General features: G+C 42.3%; 1 protein-coding gene across 1 annotated transcript in view; it reads left to right on the top strand.

Moving 5' to 3' along the window:
* Nucleotides 1-1,429: 1,429 nt before the first annotated feature.
* sdk2b (sidekick cell adhesion molecule 2b) overlaps nucleotides 1,430-22,566 on the top strand; it is a 476,242-nt gene continuing 455,105 nt past the window's right edge. The window contains exon 1 of the mRNA XM_064950386.1: nucleotides 1,430-1,585. Within this exon, the coding sequence (XP_064806458.1) occupies nucleotides 1,501-1,585 (85 nt within the window). The 5' untranslated portion in view covers nucleotides 1,430-1,500. The remainder of the gene's footprint in view (nucleotides 1,586-22,566) is intronic.

Raw genomic sequence — 22,566 nt, 5'->3', positions numbered from 1 at the left:
TGGATTCAACCTTAAATCTACAAAACATTTCATTGAGGGTGCAAAATATAAGAAATGCTCTTACATGATGACTTTTTGCAAATCCAATATTTTTTTACTTTGATTCAACATCACACTTTTTTTGAAACAACGTTGATTCAATCAGTTTTTGCACAGTGGGTAACTTATTCAACCTATTATTGTAGCCTAGCAGAAAACAGGAGTGTCACTTATGTATTGTATCAAATAAAATTCAAATAAAATTGAAATTATTTATTCATCAACCAGGTACGTATATGTGCTTTCTGAAAGTGGACTTTACATCTGTGCAATGTCGGTCATGGGCTGTTCTCTATCGCTTGGTAATGGATGCTTTATTGCGCTCTGCCGCGTGGTGGCAACCTGCTACCCTCCCATACACGCGCATGCTAGATGCAGACCAAAAGGAACTGTGGACGCTGCCTTCAAAGCACACAGACAAACCGTGCTCCTCCGCCTCCGAAGACATCGATGATAGCGTTATTATTTAACATTTCTCTCCCACTCCCCTTTTCCCTATACTTGTACCACTACCACTGAGTAAATAGATTAGTTTTCACCAAGGGAATTCCCGGACCTGACGCGGGAATCGTCTTTGGAAACTTTTGCGACTCATGCCGGGCGCATCGCTGGTATTGCTCAAGCACATAACGGATTCAGGGAGCTAAACTCATCTCTCCAGCACTCTCCCTTCTTCAATAGCTACGACCAGAGATAATCATCCATCCTGACCATCACCAGAAGAGGATACACTTCATGAACATTTTTTTATGGAAACGGGACAAGTATTGCTGTTGAAATAGTTGCATATATTGATATTTTATGATGTATACTTGCTCCCGATGCAGGTGCTGTGAGAACTGAATGGTTTATGATTTAACTTGCTCGGCAATCTGAAACGGATTTTTATCAAAGGAACTCAGAAAGGGTCAGGCTGTTTTGTTGCCGTTCGTAGCCTAAATGTAAAAAAAATAGGTCTGCCTCCTTGCAATACAGACTGAAAGCCACGATTGCCAGTGTCTGCTACAATTGAGTTAAAACACAATAGCTCTGTATCCTGCAGTCAACATGGACTCTGCTCCTATTTTTATCCAAAAGGTTACAGTTTAAAGGACATACTCAATTTATTGGCCGCGGTATTGCATAAGCCTATCGATAATTGCATTTATGGGCTTATGTTAGTTGGAATTTACTCATATCATTTCAGTCCTGAGTGTGACTGTGCAAACTTTCAATTGATCTGCTCCATATACGGTTCCTTCTGAGCAGCTGGCGATTGTTGGTACGCGCGGTCTTGCTTGAGCGACCTGAGACCCGGAGATTGCCCGGTTTCAGCGACGACAACGTTCACAGAGCGGACAGTTGCAAGATCCACACAGACAACTCAACACAGACACGATAACTCCGGGACGACTTGGTCAGCGGCACCACATCTATTCAGCGTGCCGGACACACGCTGTTTATTTAGCCCGGCTGTGGACAATGGCTGGAGTTTCGCCTGGACTGAAGTGGCGCGCCTCATGGATTTTATTGTTTTCCCTGTTTATCCACTACACAACAGCTCAAGGTAAGATAATTCCGTTTTCCGTAGCCTACCAGTACAGGTTTCATGTCCCTTTGCCAATCAGTGCTTTCGTCCAACAACGTGAATGAATCGTCCCCAATGTCCTCATCTGTGTACTTTGAAGGCGGTACTGTTTAGCCTATGCCTACACACCAAAAAGTGAGGGTTCCTCAAGGGTTCTTTGGGAAAGGTGGTGGTTCTATGTGGAACCATACTGACCCAAATAACCCTTTGAGGCCTTCAAATGGTTCTTTACAGTAAAAAAAAGGGTTATTTTAGTGATCATTAAAATGTAGGGGCGGTGGCTCGTTTAGGTTTGATTTTGGGACATGGTGTGTGCACATCTCTTTTTGTGCAGCCGTGAGTGCCATTCCAGTTGGTCTTATCTGTTGTGTTATGCTATTTCGTGGTATATATGACTATGGCCAGTGATGGTATCTTGTGAAAGACTCATGGATGGCTTATTGTCATTTGAAAAAGGTTGACTAAGTCTCCTCTGGGACCCAAAGCTGCTCCAGAGCTAGCACACCTGATTGAACTGGTTAATAAACATAATAAAACCTGTGGAATTTTAACAATATAAGATGGCTATTAAACAATAATTCAAAAAAAATGTATGGCTCTCTACAAAAAACCTTTGAGATTGATAGAAGTTATTTATAAATGTTCTATAAAGAACCATAAAAATGGGTTCTATATAGCCCCCAAAAGGGTTGTAACCATGGTGGAACCCTTTTTTGGTGCTATATAGAACCCTTTTTTTAACGGTTCTTTATACACTGAACAAAAATATAAATGCAGCATGTAAAGTGTTGGTCCCATGTTTCATGCGCTGAAATAAAATATTCCAGAAATGTTCCATACACACAAAATTATTATCTCAAAATGTGTGCACAAATTTGTTTACATCCCTGTTAGTTAGTATTTCTCCTTTGTCATGAGAATCCATCCCCCTGACAGGTGTGGCATATCTAGAAGCTGATGAAACATCATGATCATTACACTGGTGCACCTTGTTCTGGGGACAATAAAAGGCCACTCTAAAATGTGCCATTTTGTCACACAACACAATGCCACAGATGTCTCATGTTTTGAGGGAGAGTGCAATTGACATGGTGACTGCAGGAATGTCCACCAGAGGTGTTGCCAGATAATTTAATGTTAATTTCTCTACCTTAAGCCATCTCCAGTAGGTCCAACCGGCCTCACAACCGCAGACCATGTGTATGGCGTCGTGTGGGCGAGACGTTTTGCTGATGTCAACGTTGTGAACAGAGTGCCCCATGGTGGCGGCGGGGTTATGGTATGGGCAGGCATAAGTTACGGACAACAAACACAATTGCATGTTATCGATGGCAATTTGAATACACAGAGATACCGTGACGAGATCCTGAGGCCCGTTGTCGTGCCATTCATCCGCCACCATCACTTCATGTTTCAGCATGATAATGCATGGCCCCATGTCGCAACGGTCTGTACACAAGATGAAAATCTCATAGTTCTTCCTGGATATTCACCAGACGTTTGGGATGCTCTGGATTGACGTGTACGACAGCGTGTTCCAGTTCCCGCCAATATCCAGCAACTTCGCACAGCGATTGAAGAGGAGTGGGACAACATTCTACAGGCCACAATCAACAGCCTGATCAACTCTATGCAAAGGAGATGTGTCGCATTGCATGAGACACATTGGGATCCCACCAAATACTGACAGGTTTTCTGATTCATGACCCTACCTTTTTTTTAAGGTATCTGTGACCAACAGATGCTTATCTGTAATCCCAGTTATGTGAAATCCATAGATGAGGGGCTAAATCATTATTTTAATTGACTGATTTCGTATATGAACTGAAACTCAGTCAAATCTTTGAAATCGTTGCATGTTGCATTTCTATTTTTGTTCAGAATAGAACCTTAGGAAAGGGTGTTTTATAGCACCATACAGGTTCCATTTAGAAACGTATGAGCATGGTTCTAGTAAAAGGTATACCACCAAAAAGGGTTCCGCTATGGTTAAAAGCTTAATAACCCTTATTTGGCACTATATAGAACCATTTGTTATTAGTGTGTCTCACACAGACAGACAGACACACACACACACACACACACACACACACACACACACACACACACACACACACAAAAACAGGAGCCTCAGCCCAACGATGGTTAAAACTGTGTCAAATTGCTCTGCTCTCTGCAGCCTTGACTGTGTTTATTAAACGGCCTGTTCCCCCGGTGCCTCCTCGCCACTGCTGGTGTGGTGTAAAAAGGAACCCAATGTCTTGAATTATGGAAATGTTGTATTCCGTCATTCGCCTCTCTCTCTCTCTCTCTCTCTCTCTCTCTCTCTCTTTTTGCTCTCTCTCTCTCTCTCTCTCTTTTGCTCTCTCTCTCTCTCTCTTTTGCTCTCTCTCTCTCTCTCTCTAACATGGCATGACAGTGCTTTTCTCATGCAGTATAGTTGCATTACCACAGGGACAAGTTGGAGTACTTGACAGACGTCAGTGTACTCAACAACTAATCGATTCATCGATTCAATACAATTCATGAAGCTACTGTATTACGATTTGCTACACTGACCTCAAACTTGCTTTTACTTTACAAATAATGATGGATTGTATTGTATGCTTTTAATTGATGTCATTTGAATGAAAATAGACATTATTGTCTATTGTTATTAAACATAGTGTTGGGGCAAATATTATTCTGATGTTTGAACACTCGCTATGAATTTGCGATTAGAAGCCCAGCTGTGGACAAATGCTAATTTAATTAATAAGTCCTAATTAATTAATCAAGCAGGGGTCCCATCGAGATGAATGTGTGCATAGCAAACAAGCAGCTGTAAATAAACAGATACAACACATGCTGGTATTCATAAAATACTGTCAGGGCAAACACATGCTGAATGTGAAAAGATACTTTTGGTTGTGTGTGTGTGTTTTGAATGATTTATGTAGCCCTATTTTCTCACAGAGATGCGTATAGATAGCCACTTGTGGTACATTTTCACCCACTGGAGTTGATGTCCTCAAAGGGGTAGAAACCTTCAGTGTGCATTTAGTTGCTGAAGCCACGATGGTGGCTGGAGCATGAATTATTCTGAATTGTTATTAAGCTTAGACCTGATCCCCAGAGAGGATGGATGCCAGTACCCGCTGTGCAGCCTTTCCCTAAGCAGGTAAAGAGAGAAGAAGGGTAGGCTCCTCTCTAGCACCCCTACCTGCACATATATTGTTACTGGAAATGGAGAAAAAAAGTTAATGCAGGCTTTCAATTCTTCCTTGACGGTGTGCATTTAGAATCTTATTTTCTAAATATATCACATCTCCACAATGTTCTATAGCTTGAGCCAGGTAGAGAGAGAATCCAAAAGCAGCGAGCGTGTCATCCTTTCCTTCTCCTTCCTCCTCACCTCCATGTGTCTGCAGCTAGCCTGAGCAGCCAGTGGAGCAGTATGGTAATGTCATTGCGATTCAGGTATTGCTGCTGCTGGAAGGGATGAGCTACGTTACGTCTGGAGATGTAGTATAAGCCCTCAGCAGCACTGTCCCACTCTATAATACAGTAGCGAGGAGACTCTCTGTATTCCAAATGGCACCCTATTCCCTACATAGTGCACTACTTTTCACCAGAGCCCTATGGGACCTGGTAAAAAAAAAGTTGTGTACCATAAAGGGAATACGGTGCCATTTGGGACGCAGACTAGGAGAAAACAAGCTGTGATATATATCCATCATTCATGAGGGCAGATCCTCTCCCTCTGACATTTACTGTGGATTGATAACTTACACATCATGGGATTAACATTCCTGACATTGTCAGGTTTCACACTGTGTGCGTAATGTGTGTGTGTGTACTGTACTGCGTGTGTGTGTGTGTGAGAGAGAGAGTGTAGTGTGTGAGTGAGTGTGTGTCTGTGTGCATGCACATGCATGCTTACGTGCATATGTAAAGGGAGATGGAGGAGTTATAGCTGTCAATGTTTTTCTCTGCTGTCTATTCAGCTCTGGCAGCATTGTCTGCCTGGCCCAACTTTCATTATGGATTCAGGGGTCAGGACCCCCAGGAATTAATTGGACACTCTTCATACTGTCTCTGAGTGCAGCGCTGCTCGTTGAGAGCAGAGTGACCAGAGCGCCGGGCCCTTTCCCTCCAATGATTAAAGGACATTAGGAGGCGTGCAGAGCAGAGCGACCTGACTCTGGATCGACAGCCCCGTCCGTTTGAATGTGAGTGTGTGTCCATCGCCCACATTTGAATGACTAGTCCAGTGAAATGGCCTTTCAACAGAGGCAGGTCGGACGGCCTTGATCAGAGCGGACTGAAGCGTTGTAATGACACACATTAAAGACCACAGAGAAAGGAGCCAGCCATGATGCCCAGTATGCTGAATATCCACTGTCATGTCAAACATCATTAAACAACATACTAGAACCCTCAAACTCAACTCTGGACCCCGAAGCAACTGCGTTTTTTCATTGTTCACCTACAATCAGGGACCGATGTGGACCTGGGACACCAGGTGGGTGCAATTAATTGTCAGCTAGAACAGAAAACCAGCAGGCTCCAGACTTCGTAGGGTAAGACTTAGAGGTCGACCAATTATGATTTTTCAACGCGGAAACCGATTATTTATTTATTTATTTTTTATTTCACCTTTATTTAACCAGGTAGGCTAGTTGAGAACAAGTTCTCATTTGCAACTGCAACCTGGCCAAGATAAAGCATAGCAGTGTGAACAGACAACACAGAGTTACACATGGAGTAAACAATAAACAAGTCAATAACACAGTAGAAAAAAGGAGAGTCTATATACATTGTGTGCAAAAGGCATGAGGAGGTAGGCAAATAATTACAATTTTGCAGATTAACACTGGAGTGATAAATGATCAGATGGTCATGTACAGGTAGAGATATTGGTGTACAAAAGAGCAGAAAAGTAAATAAATAAAAACTGTATGGGGATGAGGTAGGTAAAATTTGCTGGGCTAGTTACCGATAGACTATGTACAGCTGCAGCGATCAGTTAGCTGCTCAGATAGCAGATGTTTGAAGTTGGTGAGGGAGATAAAAGTCTCCAACTTCAGCGATTTTTGCAATTCGTTCCAGTCACAGGCAGCAGAGAACTGGAACGAAAGGCGGCCAAATGAGGTGTTGGCTTTAGGGATGATCAGTGAGATACACCTGCTGGAGTGTGTGCTACGGGTGGGTGTTGCCATCGTGACCAGTGAACTGAGATAAGGCGGAGCTTTACCTAGCATGGACTTGTAGATGACCTGGAGCCAGTGGGTCTGGCGACGAATATGTAGCGAGGGCCAGCCGACTAGAGCATACAGGTCGCAGTGGTGGGTGGTATAAGGTGCTTTAGTGACAAAACGGATGGGACTGTGATAAACTGCATCCAGTTTGCTGAGTAGAGTGTTGGAAGCTATTTTGTAGATGACATCGCCGAAGTCGAGGATCGGTAGGATAGTCAGTTATACTAGGGTAAGTTTGGCGCGTGAGTGAAGGAGGCTTTGTTGCGGAATAGAAAGCCGACTCTAGATTTGATTTTCGATTGGAGATGTTTGATATGAGTCTGGAAGGAGAGTTTACAGTCTAGCCATACACCTAGGTACTTATAGATGTCCACATATTCAAGGTCGGAACCATCCAGGGTGGTGATACTAGTCAGGCGTGCGGGTGATGGCAGCGAACGGTTGAAAAGCATGCATTTGGTTTTACTAGCGTTTAAGAGCAGTTGGAGGCCACGGAAGGAGTGCTGTATGGCATTGAAGCTCGTTTGGAGGTTAGATAGCACAGTGTCCAAGGACGGGCCGGAAGTATATAGAATGGTGTCGTCTGCGTAGAGGTGGATCAGGGAATCGCCCGCAGCAAGAGCAACATCATTGATATATACAGAGAAAAGAGTCGGCCCGAGAATTGAACCCTGTGGCACCCCCATAGAGACTGCCAGAGGACCGTACAGCATGACCTCCGATTTGACACACTGAACTCTGTCTGCAAAGTAGTTGGTGAACCAGGCAAGGCAGTCATCAGAAAAACCGAGGCTACTGAGTCTGCCGATAAGAATATGGTGATTGACAGAGTCGAAAGCCTTGGCAAGGTCGATGAAGACGGCTGCACAGTACTGTCTTTTATCGATGGCCGTTACAATATTGTTTAGTACCTTGAGCGTGGCTGAGGTGCACCCGTGACCTGCTCAGGAACCAGATTGCACAGTGGAGAAGGTACGGTGTGATTCGAGATGGTTAGTGACCTGCTTGTTGACTTGGCTTTCGAAGACCTTAGATAGGCAGGGCAGGATGGATATAGGTCTGTAAAAGTTTGGGTCCAGGGTGTCTCCCCCTTTGAAGAGGGGAATGACTGCGGCAGCTTTCCAATCCTTGGGGATCTCAGACGATATGAAAGAGAGGTTGAACAGGCTGGTAATAGGGGTTGCGACAATGGCGGCGGATAGTTTCAGAAATAGAAGGTCCAGATTGTCAAGCCCAGCTGATTTGTACGGGTCCAGGTTTTGCAGCTCTTTCAGAACATCTGCTATCTGGATTTGGGTAAAGGAGAACCTGGAGAGGATTGGGCGAGTAGCTGCGGGGGGGCGGAGCTGTTGGCCGAGGTTGGAGTAGCCAGGCGGAAGGCATGGCCAGCCGTTGAGAAATGCTTGTTGAAGTTTTCGATAATCATGGATTTATCAGTGGTGACCGTGTTACCTAGCCTCAGTGCAGTGGGCAGCTGGGAGGAGGTGCTCTTGTTCTCCATGGACTTCACAGTGTCCCAGAACTTTTTGGAGTTGGAGCTACAGGACGCAAATTTCTGCCTGAAGAAGCTGGCCTTAGCTTTCCTGACTGACTGCGTGTATTGGTTCCTGACTTCCCTGAACAGTTGCATATCGCGGGAACTATTCGATGCTATTGCAGTCCGCCACAGGATGTTTTTGTGCTGGTCGTGGGCAGTCAGGTCTGGAGTGAACCAAGGGCTATATCTGTTCTTAGTTCTGCATTTTTTGAACGGAGCATGCTTATCTAAAATGGTGAGGAAGTTACTTTTAAAGAATGACCAGGCATCCTCAACTGACGGGATGAGGTCAATGTCCTTCCAGGATACCCGGGCCAGGTCGATTAGAAAGGCCTGCTCACAGAAGTGTTTTAGGGAGCGTTTGACAGTGATGAGGGGTGGTCGTTTGAAGGACCAAAGAAAGCCGGTACCGATTAATCTGCCAATTTTTATATACGGTATATATTTGTAATAATGACAATTACAATAATACTGAATGAACACTTTCATTTTAACTTAACCTCTTACACTTATGGTGGCGCTATTTCATTTTTGGAAGAAAAACGTTCCCGTTTTAAACAAGATATTTTGTCACAAAAAGATGCTCGACTATGCATATAATTGCTACTGTTCGAAAGAAAACACTCTGACGTGTCCAGAAATACAAATATCTCCTCTGTGCGTGCCCTTTAACGTGAGCTTCAGGCAAAACCAAGATGACTTGGCATCCAGGAAATGACAAGGATTTTTGAGGCTCTGTCTTTCATGATCTCCTTATATGGCTGTGAACGCGAGAGGAATGAGTCTGCCCTTTCTGTCGTTTCCCCAAGGTGTCTGCAGCATTGTGACGTATTTGTAGGCAGATCGTTGGAAGATTGACCATAAGAGACCACATTTACCACGTGTCCGCCCGGTGTCCTGCGCCGAAATTGGTGCGCAAAAGTCACCTGCCAGTATTTTTCCATGGGGCACAGAGAGAGAAGCAAGCTTCCACGAACTGCATGTCAATGAAGAGATATGTGAAAAAACACCTTGAGGATTGATTCCAAACAACGTTTGCCATGTTTCGGTCGATATTATGTAGTTAATCCGGAAAAAGTTTCACGTTGTAGGTGACTGCATTTTCGGTTCGTTTCGGTAGCCAGGCGCAATGTAGAAAACGGAACGATTTCTCCTACACACAGACGCTTTCAGGAAACACTGCGCATTTGGTATGTGGCTGGGAGTCTCCTCATTGAAAACATCAGAAGCTCTTCAAAGGTAAATGATTTTATTTATTTGGTTATCTGGCTTTTGTGAAAATGTTGCGTGCTACATGCTACACAAAATGCTATGCTAGCTTTGCATACTCTTACACAAATTAGTCAATTTCTATGGTTCAAAAGCATATTTTGAAAATCTGAGATGACAGTGTTGTTAAGAAAAGGCTAAGCTTGAGAGCAAACGCATTATTTTAATTTTATTTGCGATTTTCAGAAATCGTTAACGTTGCATTATGCTAATGAGCCTGAGGCTTAGTCACAATCCCGGATCCGGGATGGGGAGTTTCAAGAGGTTTTAATGTAATACATAAATAAAAATCAATTTAGTCTCAAATATATAATGAAACATGTTCAATTTGGTTTAAATAATGCAAAAACACAGTGGTGGAGAAGAAAGTAAAAGTGCAATATGTGCCATGTAAAAAAGTAACGTTTAAGTTCCTTGCTCAGAACATGAGAACATATGAAAGATGGTGGTTCCTTTTAACATGAGTCTTCAATATTCCCAGTTAAGAATTTTTATGTTGTAGTTATTATAGGAATTATAGGACTATTTCTCTCTATACATTTGTATTTCATATACTTTTGACTGTTGGATATTCTTATAGGCACTATAGTATTGCCAGCCTAATCCTGGGAGTAGATAGGCTTGAAGTCATAAACAGCGCTGTGCTTCAAGCATTGCGAAGAGCTGTTGGCAAACGTAAGAAAGTGCTGTTTGAATGAATGCTTACAAGCCTGCTGCTGCCTACCACTGCTCAGTCAGACTCCTCTATTAATTATCAAATCATAGACCTAATTAAAATATAATAAACACACAGAAATATGAGCCTTAGGTCATTAATATGGTAAAATCTGGAAACTATCATTTCGAAAACAAAACGTTTATTCTTTCAGTGAAATACATAACCGTTTTGTATTTTATCTAACGGGTGGCATCCATAAGTCTAAATATTGCTGTTACATTGCACAACCTTCAATGTTATGTCATAATTATGTAAAATTCTGGCAAATTAATTACGGTCTTTGTTAGGAAGAAATGGTCTTCGCACAATTTGCAACGAGCCAGGCGGCCCAAACTGCTCCATAATACCCTGACTCTGCTTGCACAGAATGCAAGAGAAGTGACACAATTTCCCTAGTTAATATTGCCTGCTAACCTTAATTTATTTTGTCAAAATATGCAGGTTTAAAAAAACATACATGATTTTAAGAAAGGCATTAATGTTTATGGTTAGGTACATTTGTGCAACAACATTGCTTTTTTTGCGAATGAGCTTGTTAAATCATCACCCGTTTGGCGAAGTAGGCTGTGATTCGATGATAAATTAACAGGCACAGCATTGATTATTTACAATGCAGGACAAGCTAGTTAACCTAGTAATATCATCAACCATGTGAAGTTAACTAGTGATTATGTTAAGATTGATTGTTTTTTTATAAGATAAGTTTAATGCTAGCTAGCAACTTACCTTGGCTCCTTGCTACACTCGCATAACAGGTGGTCAGCCTGTCACACAGTCTTCTCGTGGATTGCAATGTAATCGGCCATAATCCACGTCCATGCCGATTAATCGGTCGACTTCTAGTAAGAATTGAATACCCATGTGCTAGAACATAATGAATGAACTAATTTAATATACTGTGTAGCTAGCAAGTTCTTTACAGTGTTTCTATCATGGAGACTTTAGTGAGGGAAGGTTCAGGGTTTTTTCTGGTTAAAAAATGGGCTTAGGTTGGGGCCAGAGTGCGTGGCAATGAGTGTATAGGTAGGGGCCAGGGGGCGTGGCAATGAGTGTATAGGTTGGAGGCAGGGGGAGTGGCAATGAGTGAGGTCGGTCCGTTGCAGGATTTTAGAAAACATTTTAGAGGGTCTCATTTTGGAATAGTTAAGCCAATTTCCTGCAATTCTACAAATTTCTCTGTAGAGCTGAGAGAACATTTAGCAGTTTTCAAGCTAATTTCCTGCGATTCTACATATTCTGCCGTGGAGCTGAGAGAAAATCTGATGCATTTTGCCATGTAAAATGCTGTGTTCTTTTGCTCAAACATAATAAATTCATTGTTTTTTACATTTTCTATAAAATCACCGAAATAAAAGTCACCGATATAAAAGCTATAAAATGCTTCACTGTGGGAACCACACATTCAGAGATCATCCTTTCACCTACTCTGCATCTCACAAAGACACGGCAGGTCAAACCAAAAATGTCACATTTGGACTCATCAGACCAAAGGACAGATATACACCGGTCTAATGTCCATTGCTCGTGTTTCTTGGCCCAAGCAAGTCTGTTTTTCTTATTGGTTTCCTTCAGTAGGGCTTTCTTTGAAGCAATTCGACCATAAAGGCCTGATTCACACAGTCTCCTCTGAACAGTTGATGTTGAGATGTGTCTGTTACTTGAACTCTTACTTGGGTGCAGTTAACTCTAATGAACTTATCCTAATGACCTTCATGTCTTAAAGTAATGATGGACTGACTTTCTCTTTGCTTATGTGAGTTGTTCTTGCCATAATAGGGCTATCGTCTTTATACCACCCTACCTTGTCACAAAACAACTGATTGGCGCAAATGCATTAAGGAAAGAAATTCATTCCAGGTGACTACCTCATGAAGTTCGTTGAGAAAATGCCAAGAGTGTGCAAAGCTGTCACCAAGGCAAAGGAATCTAAAATATATAATATATTTAGATTTGTTTAACACTTTTTTTGTTTAATACATGATTCCATATGTGTTATTTCATAGTTTTGATGTTTTCACTATTATTCTAAAATGTAGAAAAAAGTACAAAATAAAGAAAAACCCATGAATGAGTAGGTGCGTCCAAACCTTTGACTGATACTGTATATTTATATATATATATATTATTTTACAAAACGTTCAGACGGGCCCGCCCAAGGATTTTAATGGTAGAAAAATCCCTGGAGTTATTAAGGTTTTGGGAGGGAGTGTTATAATGCTTGTGCTATTGAGTGTTATTATGCTTGTGCTAGCTCGTAAAAGCTACATTACGGCATCGACATTGACTGTTTGTCTAACATTGTTCTTTCCTGCCATACATTGGCTGTTGTATTTGTTTTTAGAGGATGAGACCCGTGGAGCGAGCTGAAAGCCCCCTATGACATGTGGCTTCACAAAAGAATAGCTCCGATAACAACTTCCTTAAATAAACTAGGGTGAACTACAGCATACCGTCTCTCACAGTCTCTCTCTAGTCCTGATCCTTTCCTCATTTACTGGGCCTTATAGACACAATGTGCTCTGGTCGCCTGCTGTGTGTCATCTTTAACAGGGTTCTATTTTGGAACACTGAGCAGCAGGGGAGGACTCAATTGGAATGTCATGTTTGGCATACACTTATAAATCACTCAACATTAGATCCGATTAGCCTTACTGGCTTACAGTACAGGCAGGGAGCTAGACTTTAGGAGTTTTCAGAGAGAGAGAGAAGGAGAGATCGAAATGGCGAATGAGAGAGAGTGACAGAGAGAGAGAGAGAATGAGAAGGAGGGAGAGGGATAATGAGGGAAAACGAGAGATAAAGATGGAGAGGGACAGTGAGAGTGAGAGAATGGCACTTGGTTACCACCAGAGAGAGAGATTGAGTAAGGCCCCTCTCTGGATGGAGGGATGAAGGCATGCCATTCAGATTAGTGTCCATGCAGATGGTGATGAGAGAAGGGGGTGAGTGATCTGCTTCATGGGGTCAGTGGAAGTCTGTAGCTTGCTCCCCCGGCCTTCCCGAAATGTCGGGGATGTTTAGAATGGGCCTAATTTTTCGATCACCATGACCATTTAGATGCTATCCTTGACCCCTTGACCATGATGTATGTAGCCTTGATTTAGTTAATCAAAATCTTACTTCGGTGTGCATGGCTAGCTAGGCCTCTGAGAACCACAATACATCTGAAAAGTATTTATATAGAGAACATTTGAATCAAGGTCTTACTTATCTCATTCTAGGGAGTTTTTCCTAGCCACCGTGCTTCTACACCTGCATTGCTTGCTGTTTGGGGTTCTATAGAAATACATTTGCTTTGATTTGATGTAGATTTTTTGTTGTTGTTCCGTTTCAAAGCCTCATGGTCATTGGTGTGATCACAAGTGTCCTTGTTCAGCTGATATGAGATTGAGAGTAGAGGTGAAAGGAGACGTAACTAACACGAGCCAGCAGCAAGGTTCTTTACTATCCTAGGAAACAAGAGATAAGAGGTAAAAGGATACCAGCAGCATGGTTGTTAAATATTCTAATGGCCAGGTCAGCTCAACCTCATGGTCATGTTCTACGCAATCTCTGTACCTCTCTGAAAAATAGCCCCAGTTTTAGTCTAACACAAAAGTTCAGCCTTTGAAAAAACACATACCTGTATGCCTCAGGGCTCATCCAGCTTCACAAAAGTTTTATCGATCTAGTTTCTTCTCAGTTTGCACAGTTTTCTGTTGATTCAGTTTCTTCTCTGTTTGCCCAGTTTTCTGTTAATTCAGTTTCTTCTCTGTTTGTCCAGTTTTCTGTTGATTCAGTTTCTTCTCTGTTTGCCCAGTTTTCTGTTGATTCAGTTTCTTCTCAGTTTGCCCCACGGACATCCCTGGATAACTTGGTCACTTTTTAGCCTGCCTCCTCTCCACCCAACACACATTGCTCTGCCTGCCTGCCCCGTGGCGGGACTCGGGAGGTCTGCCCCCTCTCGTGAACTTGCTGTGGCCAAGAGCAGAGCCTCAGGGTGATTAGATCAGGTAATGACCATGAATATGAATGACTTGATTTCTCTATAAGAGACTCCTCCTCACCCTCTTCAGTACAATTAAGGAATTTCAGAACCTATTTTGGATACAATGCATTCGCAAATTTACTATTTAAAAAAACAACTGAAATATCACATTTACATAAGTATTCATCCCCTTTACTCAGTACTTTGTTGAAATACCGTTGGCAGTGATTACAGCGTCAAATCTTCTTGGGTATGACGCTACAAGCTGTATTTGGAGAGTTTCTCCCATTCTTCTCTGCAGATCCTCTAACGCTCAGGTTGGATGGGGAGCGTTGCTGCACAACTATTTTCAGATAACTCCAGATATGTTGGATTGGGTTCAAGTCCGGGCACTGGCTAGGCCACTCCGTTGTCGTGGCTGTGTGGTTAGTGTCGGTTTCCTGTTGGAAGGTGAACTTTCGCCCCAGTCTGAGGTCCTGAGCGCTCTGGAGCAGGTTTTCATCTAGGACCTCTCTGTACTTTGCTCTGTTTATCTTTCCCTCGATCCTGACTAGTCTCCTAGTCCCTGCCACTGAAAAACATCCTCACAGCATGATGCTGCCACCACCATGCTTCACAGTAGGGACAGTGACAGGATTCCTCCAGATGTGACGCTGGTTTTGTCTTGGTTTTATCAGACCAGAGAATCTTGTTTGTCATGGTCTGAGAGTCCTTTAGGTGCTTTTTGGCAAACTCCAAGCGGGCTGTCATGTGCCTTTTACTGAGAAGTAGCTTTCGTCTGGCCACTCTTCCATAATTGCCTGATTGGTGGACTGTTACAGAGATGGTTGTCCTACTGGAAGGTTCTCCCATCTCCACAGAGGAACTCTGGAGCTCTGTCGGAGTGACAATCGGTTGACAGTGCACGTCAGAGCAAAAACCAAGCCATGATGTCGAAGGAATTGTCCGTAGAGCCCCAAGACAGGTTTGTGTTGAGGCACAGTTCTGGGGATGGGTACCAACATTTTTTTTGCATACCACCCATCGCTTCCGAGTATATTACTCGCTAGTGTTCAGTCTCTGGATAATAAAGTTGACAAGCTCAGGGCTAGGATCTCCTTCCATAAAGACATCAAGGAATCATAACATACTCTGTTTCACGGAAACATGGCTCTCGGGATATACTGTCTGAGTCCATACAGCCAGTTGGGTTCTCAGTTAAATAAAGATCTCTCCGGGAAGAAGAAGGGTGGGGATGTATGTTTCATGATTAACTACTCATGGTGGGATTGTGATAACATACAAAAACTCAAGTCCTTTTGTTCACCCGACCTAGAATACCTCACAATCAAATGCCAAAGGTATTACTTCCCAAGATAATTATCTTTGGTTATAGTCACAGCCGTGTATATTCCCCCACAAGCCGATACCACAACGGCCCTCAAATAACCACACTGGACTCTATGCAAACTGGAAACCACATATCCTGAGGCCGCATTTATTGTAGCCAGGGATTTTAACAAAGCTAATCTGAGGAAAATGCTACTGAAGTTCTACCAACACATTGACTGTAGCACTCGCTCTGAGAAAACATTGGACCACTGCTACTCAACTTTTCAAAATGCCTACAAGACCCTCCCCCGCCCGCCCCCTCCCTTTGGTAAATCTGATCACGACTCCATTTTGGTCCTCCCTTCCTATAGGCAGAAACTCAAACAGCATGCACCCGTGCTACGGACTGTTACTGTTACTTACTACTCTGGTCTTACCAATCCATGCTTCAAGATTGTTTTGATCGTGCGGACTGGGATATGTTCCGGGTAGCCTCTGAAATAATATTGAAATAAAGGATATAGTGACTGAGTTTATCAGGAAATGTATAGGAGATGTACCCACTGTGACAGAAACAGTGAATAGATGGCAGAATTCGCGCAAACCTGAAAGAACGAATCACTGCGTTTAACCAGGGCAAGGTAACTGGGAATATGGCAGATTACAAAGAGTGTAGTTATTCCCTCCGTAAGGCAATCAAACAGTCAAACGTCAGTACAGAGACAAAGTGGAGTCGTAATTCAACGGCTCAGACACGAGACGTACACTACCGTTCAAACGTTTGGGGTCACTTAGAAATGTCCTTGTTTTTGAAAGAAAAGCATACTTTCTGTCCATTAAAATAACATCAGATTTATCAGAAATACAGTGTAGACATTGTTAATGATGTAAATGACTATTGTGGCTGGAAATGGCAGGTTTTTTATGAAATATCTACATAGGCGTACAGAGGTCCATTATCAGCAACCATCACTCCTGTGTTCCAATGGCATGTTGTGTTAGCCAATCCAAGTGATCATTAGAAAACCCTTTTGCAATTATGCTAGCACAGCTGAAAACTGTTAAAGAAGCAATAAAACTAGCCTTCTTTAGACTAGTTGAGTATCTGGAGCATCAGCATTTGTGGATTTGATTACAGGCTCATGGCTAGAAACAAAGACCTTTCTTCTGAAACTCAGTCTATTCTTGTTCTGAGAAATGAAGGCGAGAAATTGCCAAGAAACGGAAGATCTCGTACAACGCTGTGTACTACTCCCTTCACAGAACAGTGCAAACTGGCTCTAATCAGAATAGAAAGAGGAGTGCATTAGTGTCTAGACAAGTACATTAGTGTCTAGTTTGAGAAACAGACGCCTCACAAGTCCTCAACTGGAAGCTTCCTTAAATAGTACCTGTAAAACACCCGTCTCAACGTCAACAGTGAAGAGGCGACTCCGGGATGTTGGCCTTCTAGGCAGAATTGCAAAGAGAAAGCCATATCTCCGACTGGCCAATTAAAAGAAAATATTAAGATGGGCAAAAGAACACAGACACTGGACAGAGGGTGGTCCAGTCTGCCCAACGCATCACCGGGGGCAAACTACCTGCCCTCCAGGACTCCAACAGCACCCGATGTCACAGGAAGGCCAAAAAGATCATCAAGGACAACAACCACCCGAGCCACTGCCTGTTCACTCCACTATCATCCAGAAGGCGAGGTCAGTACTGGGGCATTAAAGCTGGGACCGAGAGACTGAAAAACAGTTTATATCTCAAGGCCATCAGACTGTTAAATTGCAATCCCTAGAACCTTAGAGGCTGCTACCCTGTATACATAGACTTGAAATCACTGGCCACTTTAATAATGGAACACTTGTCACTTTAATAATGTTTACAAATGTTTCATTACTCTTCTCATATGTATATACTGTATTCTATTCTACTGTATTGTAGTTTATGCTACTCAGACATTGCTCGTCCGAATATGTACATATTCTTAATTCTATTCCTTTACTTTAGATTTGTGTGTATTGTTGTGACATTTTTAGATATTATTGCACTGTTGGAGCTAGAAACACAAGCATTTCACTAAACCCGCAATTACATCTGCTAAATGTGTGTTTGACCAATAAAATTGGACTTGCACAAAGCTATCTTTTGTGCTAGCTACCTATTGTAGCCAATGTAGCAGTGTGAGCAAATAGTGCTAGCAATTCACTGAATAAATATTCCAGAATGGAAATATTTAACACAAATAACAAGTCAAACTAACTTGCATGCATGGTACAGTACAGAGGCTGAAGCTACAATTTTTTAAAATAGCTAAATAAGCAATTTTGCTTGCTGTTTAAGAAAGATAAATAGCCATAATAGTGGAGTTTCACTGTGAAGCTAAGATTGTTTTGCATTAGGACTTCTTGTGTTTTATTCCCAATGAGCAGGCTAGCATTGTGATAAATTCATACAACTATAACACCCATACATATTATTAAATGACACTGATGTTCATGATATTATAAAGGCATATTATAAAGCCCTTCACTAACACCTCATTCAACTAATTGTGGTCTTAATTGTAGACCATGAATAGTTGAACATGGTGTTTGTGCTGGGTAGGAAAATACCCTGGGACAGAAATCACCCACCTCTGTATTTTAGAATGAGCTTCATATATTATAATGAGCTGACAATCCGCATAATAGAGAATAAAATATGTGGATCGACTTCTATCTAACATAGTGATGTTGCACACTGCTGAATAGGCTCCTGGAATTGGGTGATTTCCCTGGTGGATGTGAAGTTCACAAGTTCTTTACATTTGTCTGGGTGATGGGGTGAGCATCACTGCTCAAATTTCAGTGCTGGTTCAAGTTGCTGAGAACCACAACGAATCAAATAAAAATCAAATCAAATTGTATTTGTCACATGCGCCGAATACATTTCACCTTACAGTGAAATGCTTACTTACATGCCCTTTTTTAAAGGGATACTTTGTGATTTTGGCAGTCGACTTCCCCTGAGTCAGATCAACTCGTGGACCCCCATTTATATGTTTCTGTGTCCAGTATGAAGGAAGTTATGTGAGCCAGTGAGTTAGCGAAATGACTGGAACAGAACACAGCTAGCTGCATTTTCTATGTTTTTTAATCAGATGTTATTAAAATGCCTTACCTCCAAACCGACTGTTGTTCTGCCATGCCAATGCCATGGATTGAAATTAAAGCATCAGTTGCAATCTGTCCATAATATATTTTCTTAAAAATAAAAATTTGCTACATTTGTCATTAGCAAGTTCACAAATTCAGGATAAAAAAAATCTCTGGGTCTTCACAATTGACACTGCTGATGTTATGATTAGTTAGTTTAGTTGTTCATCTTTAAACAGCTGATAAGCGGTTTATATATTTTAATCTCACTTTCCACCTACGATCTAAATATACTTTCCTGCAACCCGCCTCACCCAATGTGGTACTGCTCTGCTATTTTTATACTTCATAACTGGGACCTCCATTAGAAGCTAGCCAGCTAACTAGCTACAAGCTAGTAGTCATTGTTAGCCATGGCTAGCAGTCTTCACCTTTAGCTCCGACACCAGCCAGCTATAACTCGGCAATACCTGTCAGTCTGCACAGCGCAATATCAACCCAGAGCATATCGGACTTCTTTTCTCTACCACTTCACCGGATAGCTCTGACCATTAAACCTGATCATCACAGCTAGCTGCAACTGAGTGGCTACTGCGAGTGGCTATCCCGAAGCAAGCACCAGTTAGCCTTGGCTAGCCCATCTCCTGGCTAGCCAAAGAGGTACACCCGCTAATTCGTAGGCTACGAGTACCGAACGGCTCCCTGACTCACCTATTGCTGCTCATTGGACTATGATCACTCGGCTACACATGCCTATCTCTAATGTCAATATGTCTTGTCTACTGCTGTTTCGGTTAATTATTATTGTTTTATTTCACTGTAGAGCCCCCATGCCCTGAATCTATTCTACTACGCCCAGAAATCTGCTCCTTTTATTAGCTGTTCCTAACGCACTAGACGACCAGTTCTTATAGCCTTTAGACGTACCCTCATCCTACTCCTCCGCTTTCAAACCAGGCCCTGTAGCCCCCAGCATTACACCAATTCCCCAGGCGCTCTCATTTGTTGACTTCTGTAAGATGTAAATGAGAACTTGTTCTCAACTGGCCAACCTGGTTAAATAAAGGTGAAATAAAAAAATATATATAAAAAAATAAGCAGGACTAGATCACCTGCTAGCTAGCTATCATGTCTGATGGGCTAAACAGCAGTGACTCAACATTTGAATTCAAAATTTGGTGAAAAATAAATGTAATACTTACATTATACAAAGTTATTCCTTATTTCTCTGGAACATGTTCTCCCAAGTGTGGACTTGTCTGCCATTAATTCAGATTTTTTTTTAAATTTTCGCTGCTGTTATGTCCTACGTTTGGAATCGGACCTGAAAAATGACAGTTGACTTCCTTACTCACTATACACTCTCGAACAGAAGTACGCATTTTGAAACACAGCCAAACATGGTGCACTCATCAGGATACACGCACATGCACGTGCACACATGGATATGCCTTTCAGAGTAACACACCACCTGCTGTCTCTTCCCCTGCTCAGTCCTCCTCCTCTCTCTCTGTATTTATGTATGTATGTAGCTCACTCCAATTACAGGAAAGCATAAAGGGGGAGTATATGGAGTCATTAGGGGAGAGGAAATGCCTTGTACCGTATTACAGGGACTGCAGGGGGCCGCCTGTTGAGCTTAATAGTGTACTGTATCTTAATTCAATAGGGGTTGACTAATAGAGTCCACAGAGAGAGAAACCTTCTCAGAAGCTCACTGGTTGCATTTGAAATAGCATCCTATATAGTTCACTACTTTTAACCAGGGGCTAAAGTAAAGAGGTTTCTTTGGCCTCTTTTAACCAGGGAACCATTACATTTTGACTGACTAAAGTAAAGAGATTTCTTTGGCCTCTTTTAACCAGGTAACCATTACATTTTGACTGACTACATTTTGACTGGCCTCTTTCCACTCTACCGCTTAGCTGTGTAAGTACAGTAGATGTGTGAGCGTGTCACAGTTTCCGTGAACCGGTAATAGCCGGCTTTAGCCCCAGAAAAATGTAAATAGAAAAGACGCTAAATAAAATAGCCGTCTGCCAATTGTCTGGGAGAAGAAGAAAAAATTGCGAAATAATGTTTTTTTGCATATTCATTGATGGAAATACCAGTCGATGTAAATATATTTGACTGGTCATGCTATGGGTTAATTTGCATAATTTAGTGGAATTAAATTTGCCACGTGTGTACAGATTATTCGCTATGTATCTTCTTTATCACACGCGTACAGCATACAGATACAGAGCCCTTTGAGCTCAAAATCTGTCAGACAGCGTGAGAGCTGCTTCTTCAGCATCTCAAAGAGCAACTGAAGGCAGGCTTCATCAGCGCATTTACACACCACTTCACAATGAGCTGGAGGCACTATGCGTTTTCAAAACATATATTCATTGTTTATTTTAATACATTCAGTATTAGGAGACGTCTTATATTGCTTCAACGTAGCGCATTAGATCTCCTCTCTCTCGACATTTCTCATGGACATTTTCATCCCTGTCACGAGTGGGCAGTGCCCTTTTGACATGGGGTTTCCACCGCTAATTGCATTATGGAACAAAGATTTGCGGGTGTCCTACTGCCTTTTGTGCATTGCTTATAGTGTGAAGAAATAATAGTTTATCAACATTTTAAGCTAAATATTTTGATCTGTTGCATCAGACTCATTGCTTTAAAAATAACAAATATATATGTAGCCTAGGCCTACTGGTTGTATGAATTTAGAATCTATCGTCCCACAACAGTCCCAGAGACTGTTTGGAATAGGCCATTAGTTTCTTGATAAGCTGACCAATAGAATAGGTCAACTTCTCTACCATGGGGATATTAGATTGACATAGGCTAGTAATTTTGCTGTTCGTTACTGGTCATGTTGGCTGAGGAAAAGTACATGTGGAGAGTTATACTAACATCTTCAAAGTGCACATCAGAATTCGGTAAGAAGGACCGCACATCGTTTCACCCTTGACTTGCATGTTATGATTTACCATCATCTAAAGGTTTGTCATTCTGATCACCGTGGGTGGACGCCCTAATCAGGTTACACACCCAATGCATATGTGCCTGGTAGATTTCTCAAATGTCCAGTAAATTCAAATGCTGCCGGTCAAATGTCCAGCGCCACATTTTCCCAACAGAAACCCTGGTGTGTGTGGGTTTGTTTATGGGTTTATCAAGCATTCATCTACACAGTGATATGCTGCCCAAGTATACATTTCCTACCTTCATTTATTCTGCTGCTCGACAGCAGTCAGCCATTTCCCAATCTTCAAGTCATATGATTATATTGGATAATCCCTCATACTTACCAAAAAGGCCCCTTGTTAAAATGCTTGAGTAAATCCTTGTGTGATTAAAGCTCTCTGCTCTCATGCAGTTGTAGTATGCGCACACACACATTTGCATGCACACACACACAAGCACAATTGCACATGCACGCACGTACGCGTGCATCCATAAACGTGCACACACACATTCATACAGTGCCACAACAACCAACATACTCTCCAATATTTGCTCTAAATGGCCTCTCCCCAGTGAATAGTGTGGGTTCAAGGGCTCTGTCAATAAAGAATTTGGGCCATGGTGTGCTTAACAACTGTCCCCAGTGAGATATAAGGCCCTCATGTACTTGAGCTTGCCAAGTCATAGCCTCCTCAGCCCCTGATTGCACTCCCTGCTGACTGGGGTGGCAGCCATGGTGCCAGAGTGGAGAGAGAGAGAGGGCTGGACACACACACACACACACACACAGTGAGTGGACAGAGAGGGCTGGACACACACACACACACACACA

This window comes from Oncorhynchus masou, chromosome 31 (genome assembly GCF_036934945.1).
Source record: "Oncorhynchus masou masou isolate Uvic2021 chromosome 31, UVic_Omas_1.1, whole genome shotgun sequence".
NCBI classification, from domain to species: Eukaryota; Metazoa; Chordata; class Actinopteri; order Salmoniformes; family Salmonidae; genus Oncorhynchus; species Oncorhynchus masou.
The sequence above is the reverse complement of the archived record's forward strand: the minus strand, read 5'-3'. Positions and strand labels throughout refer to the sequence as shown.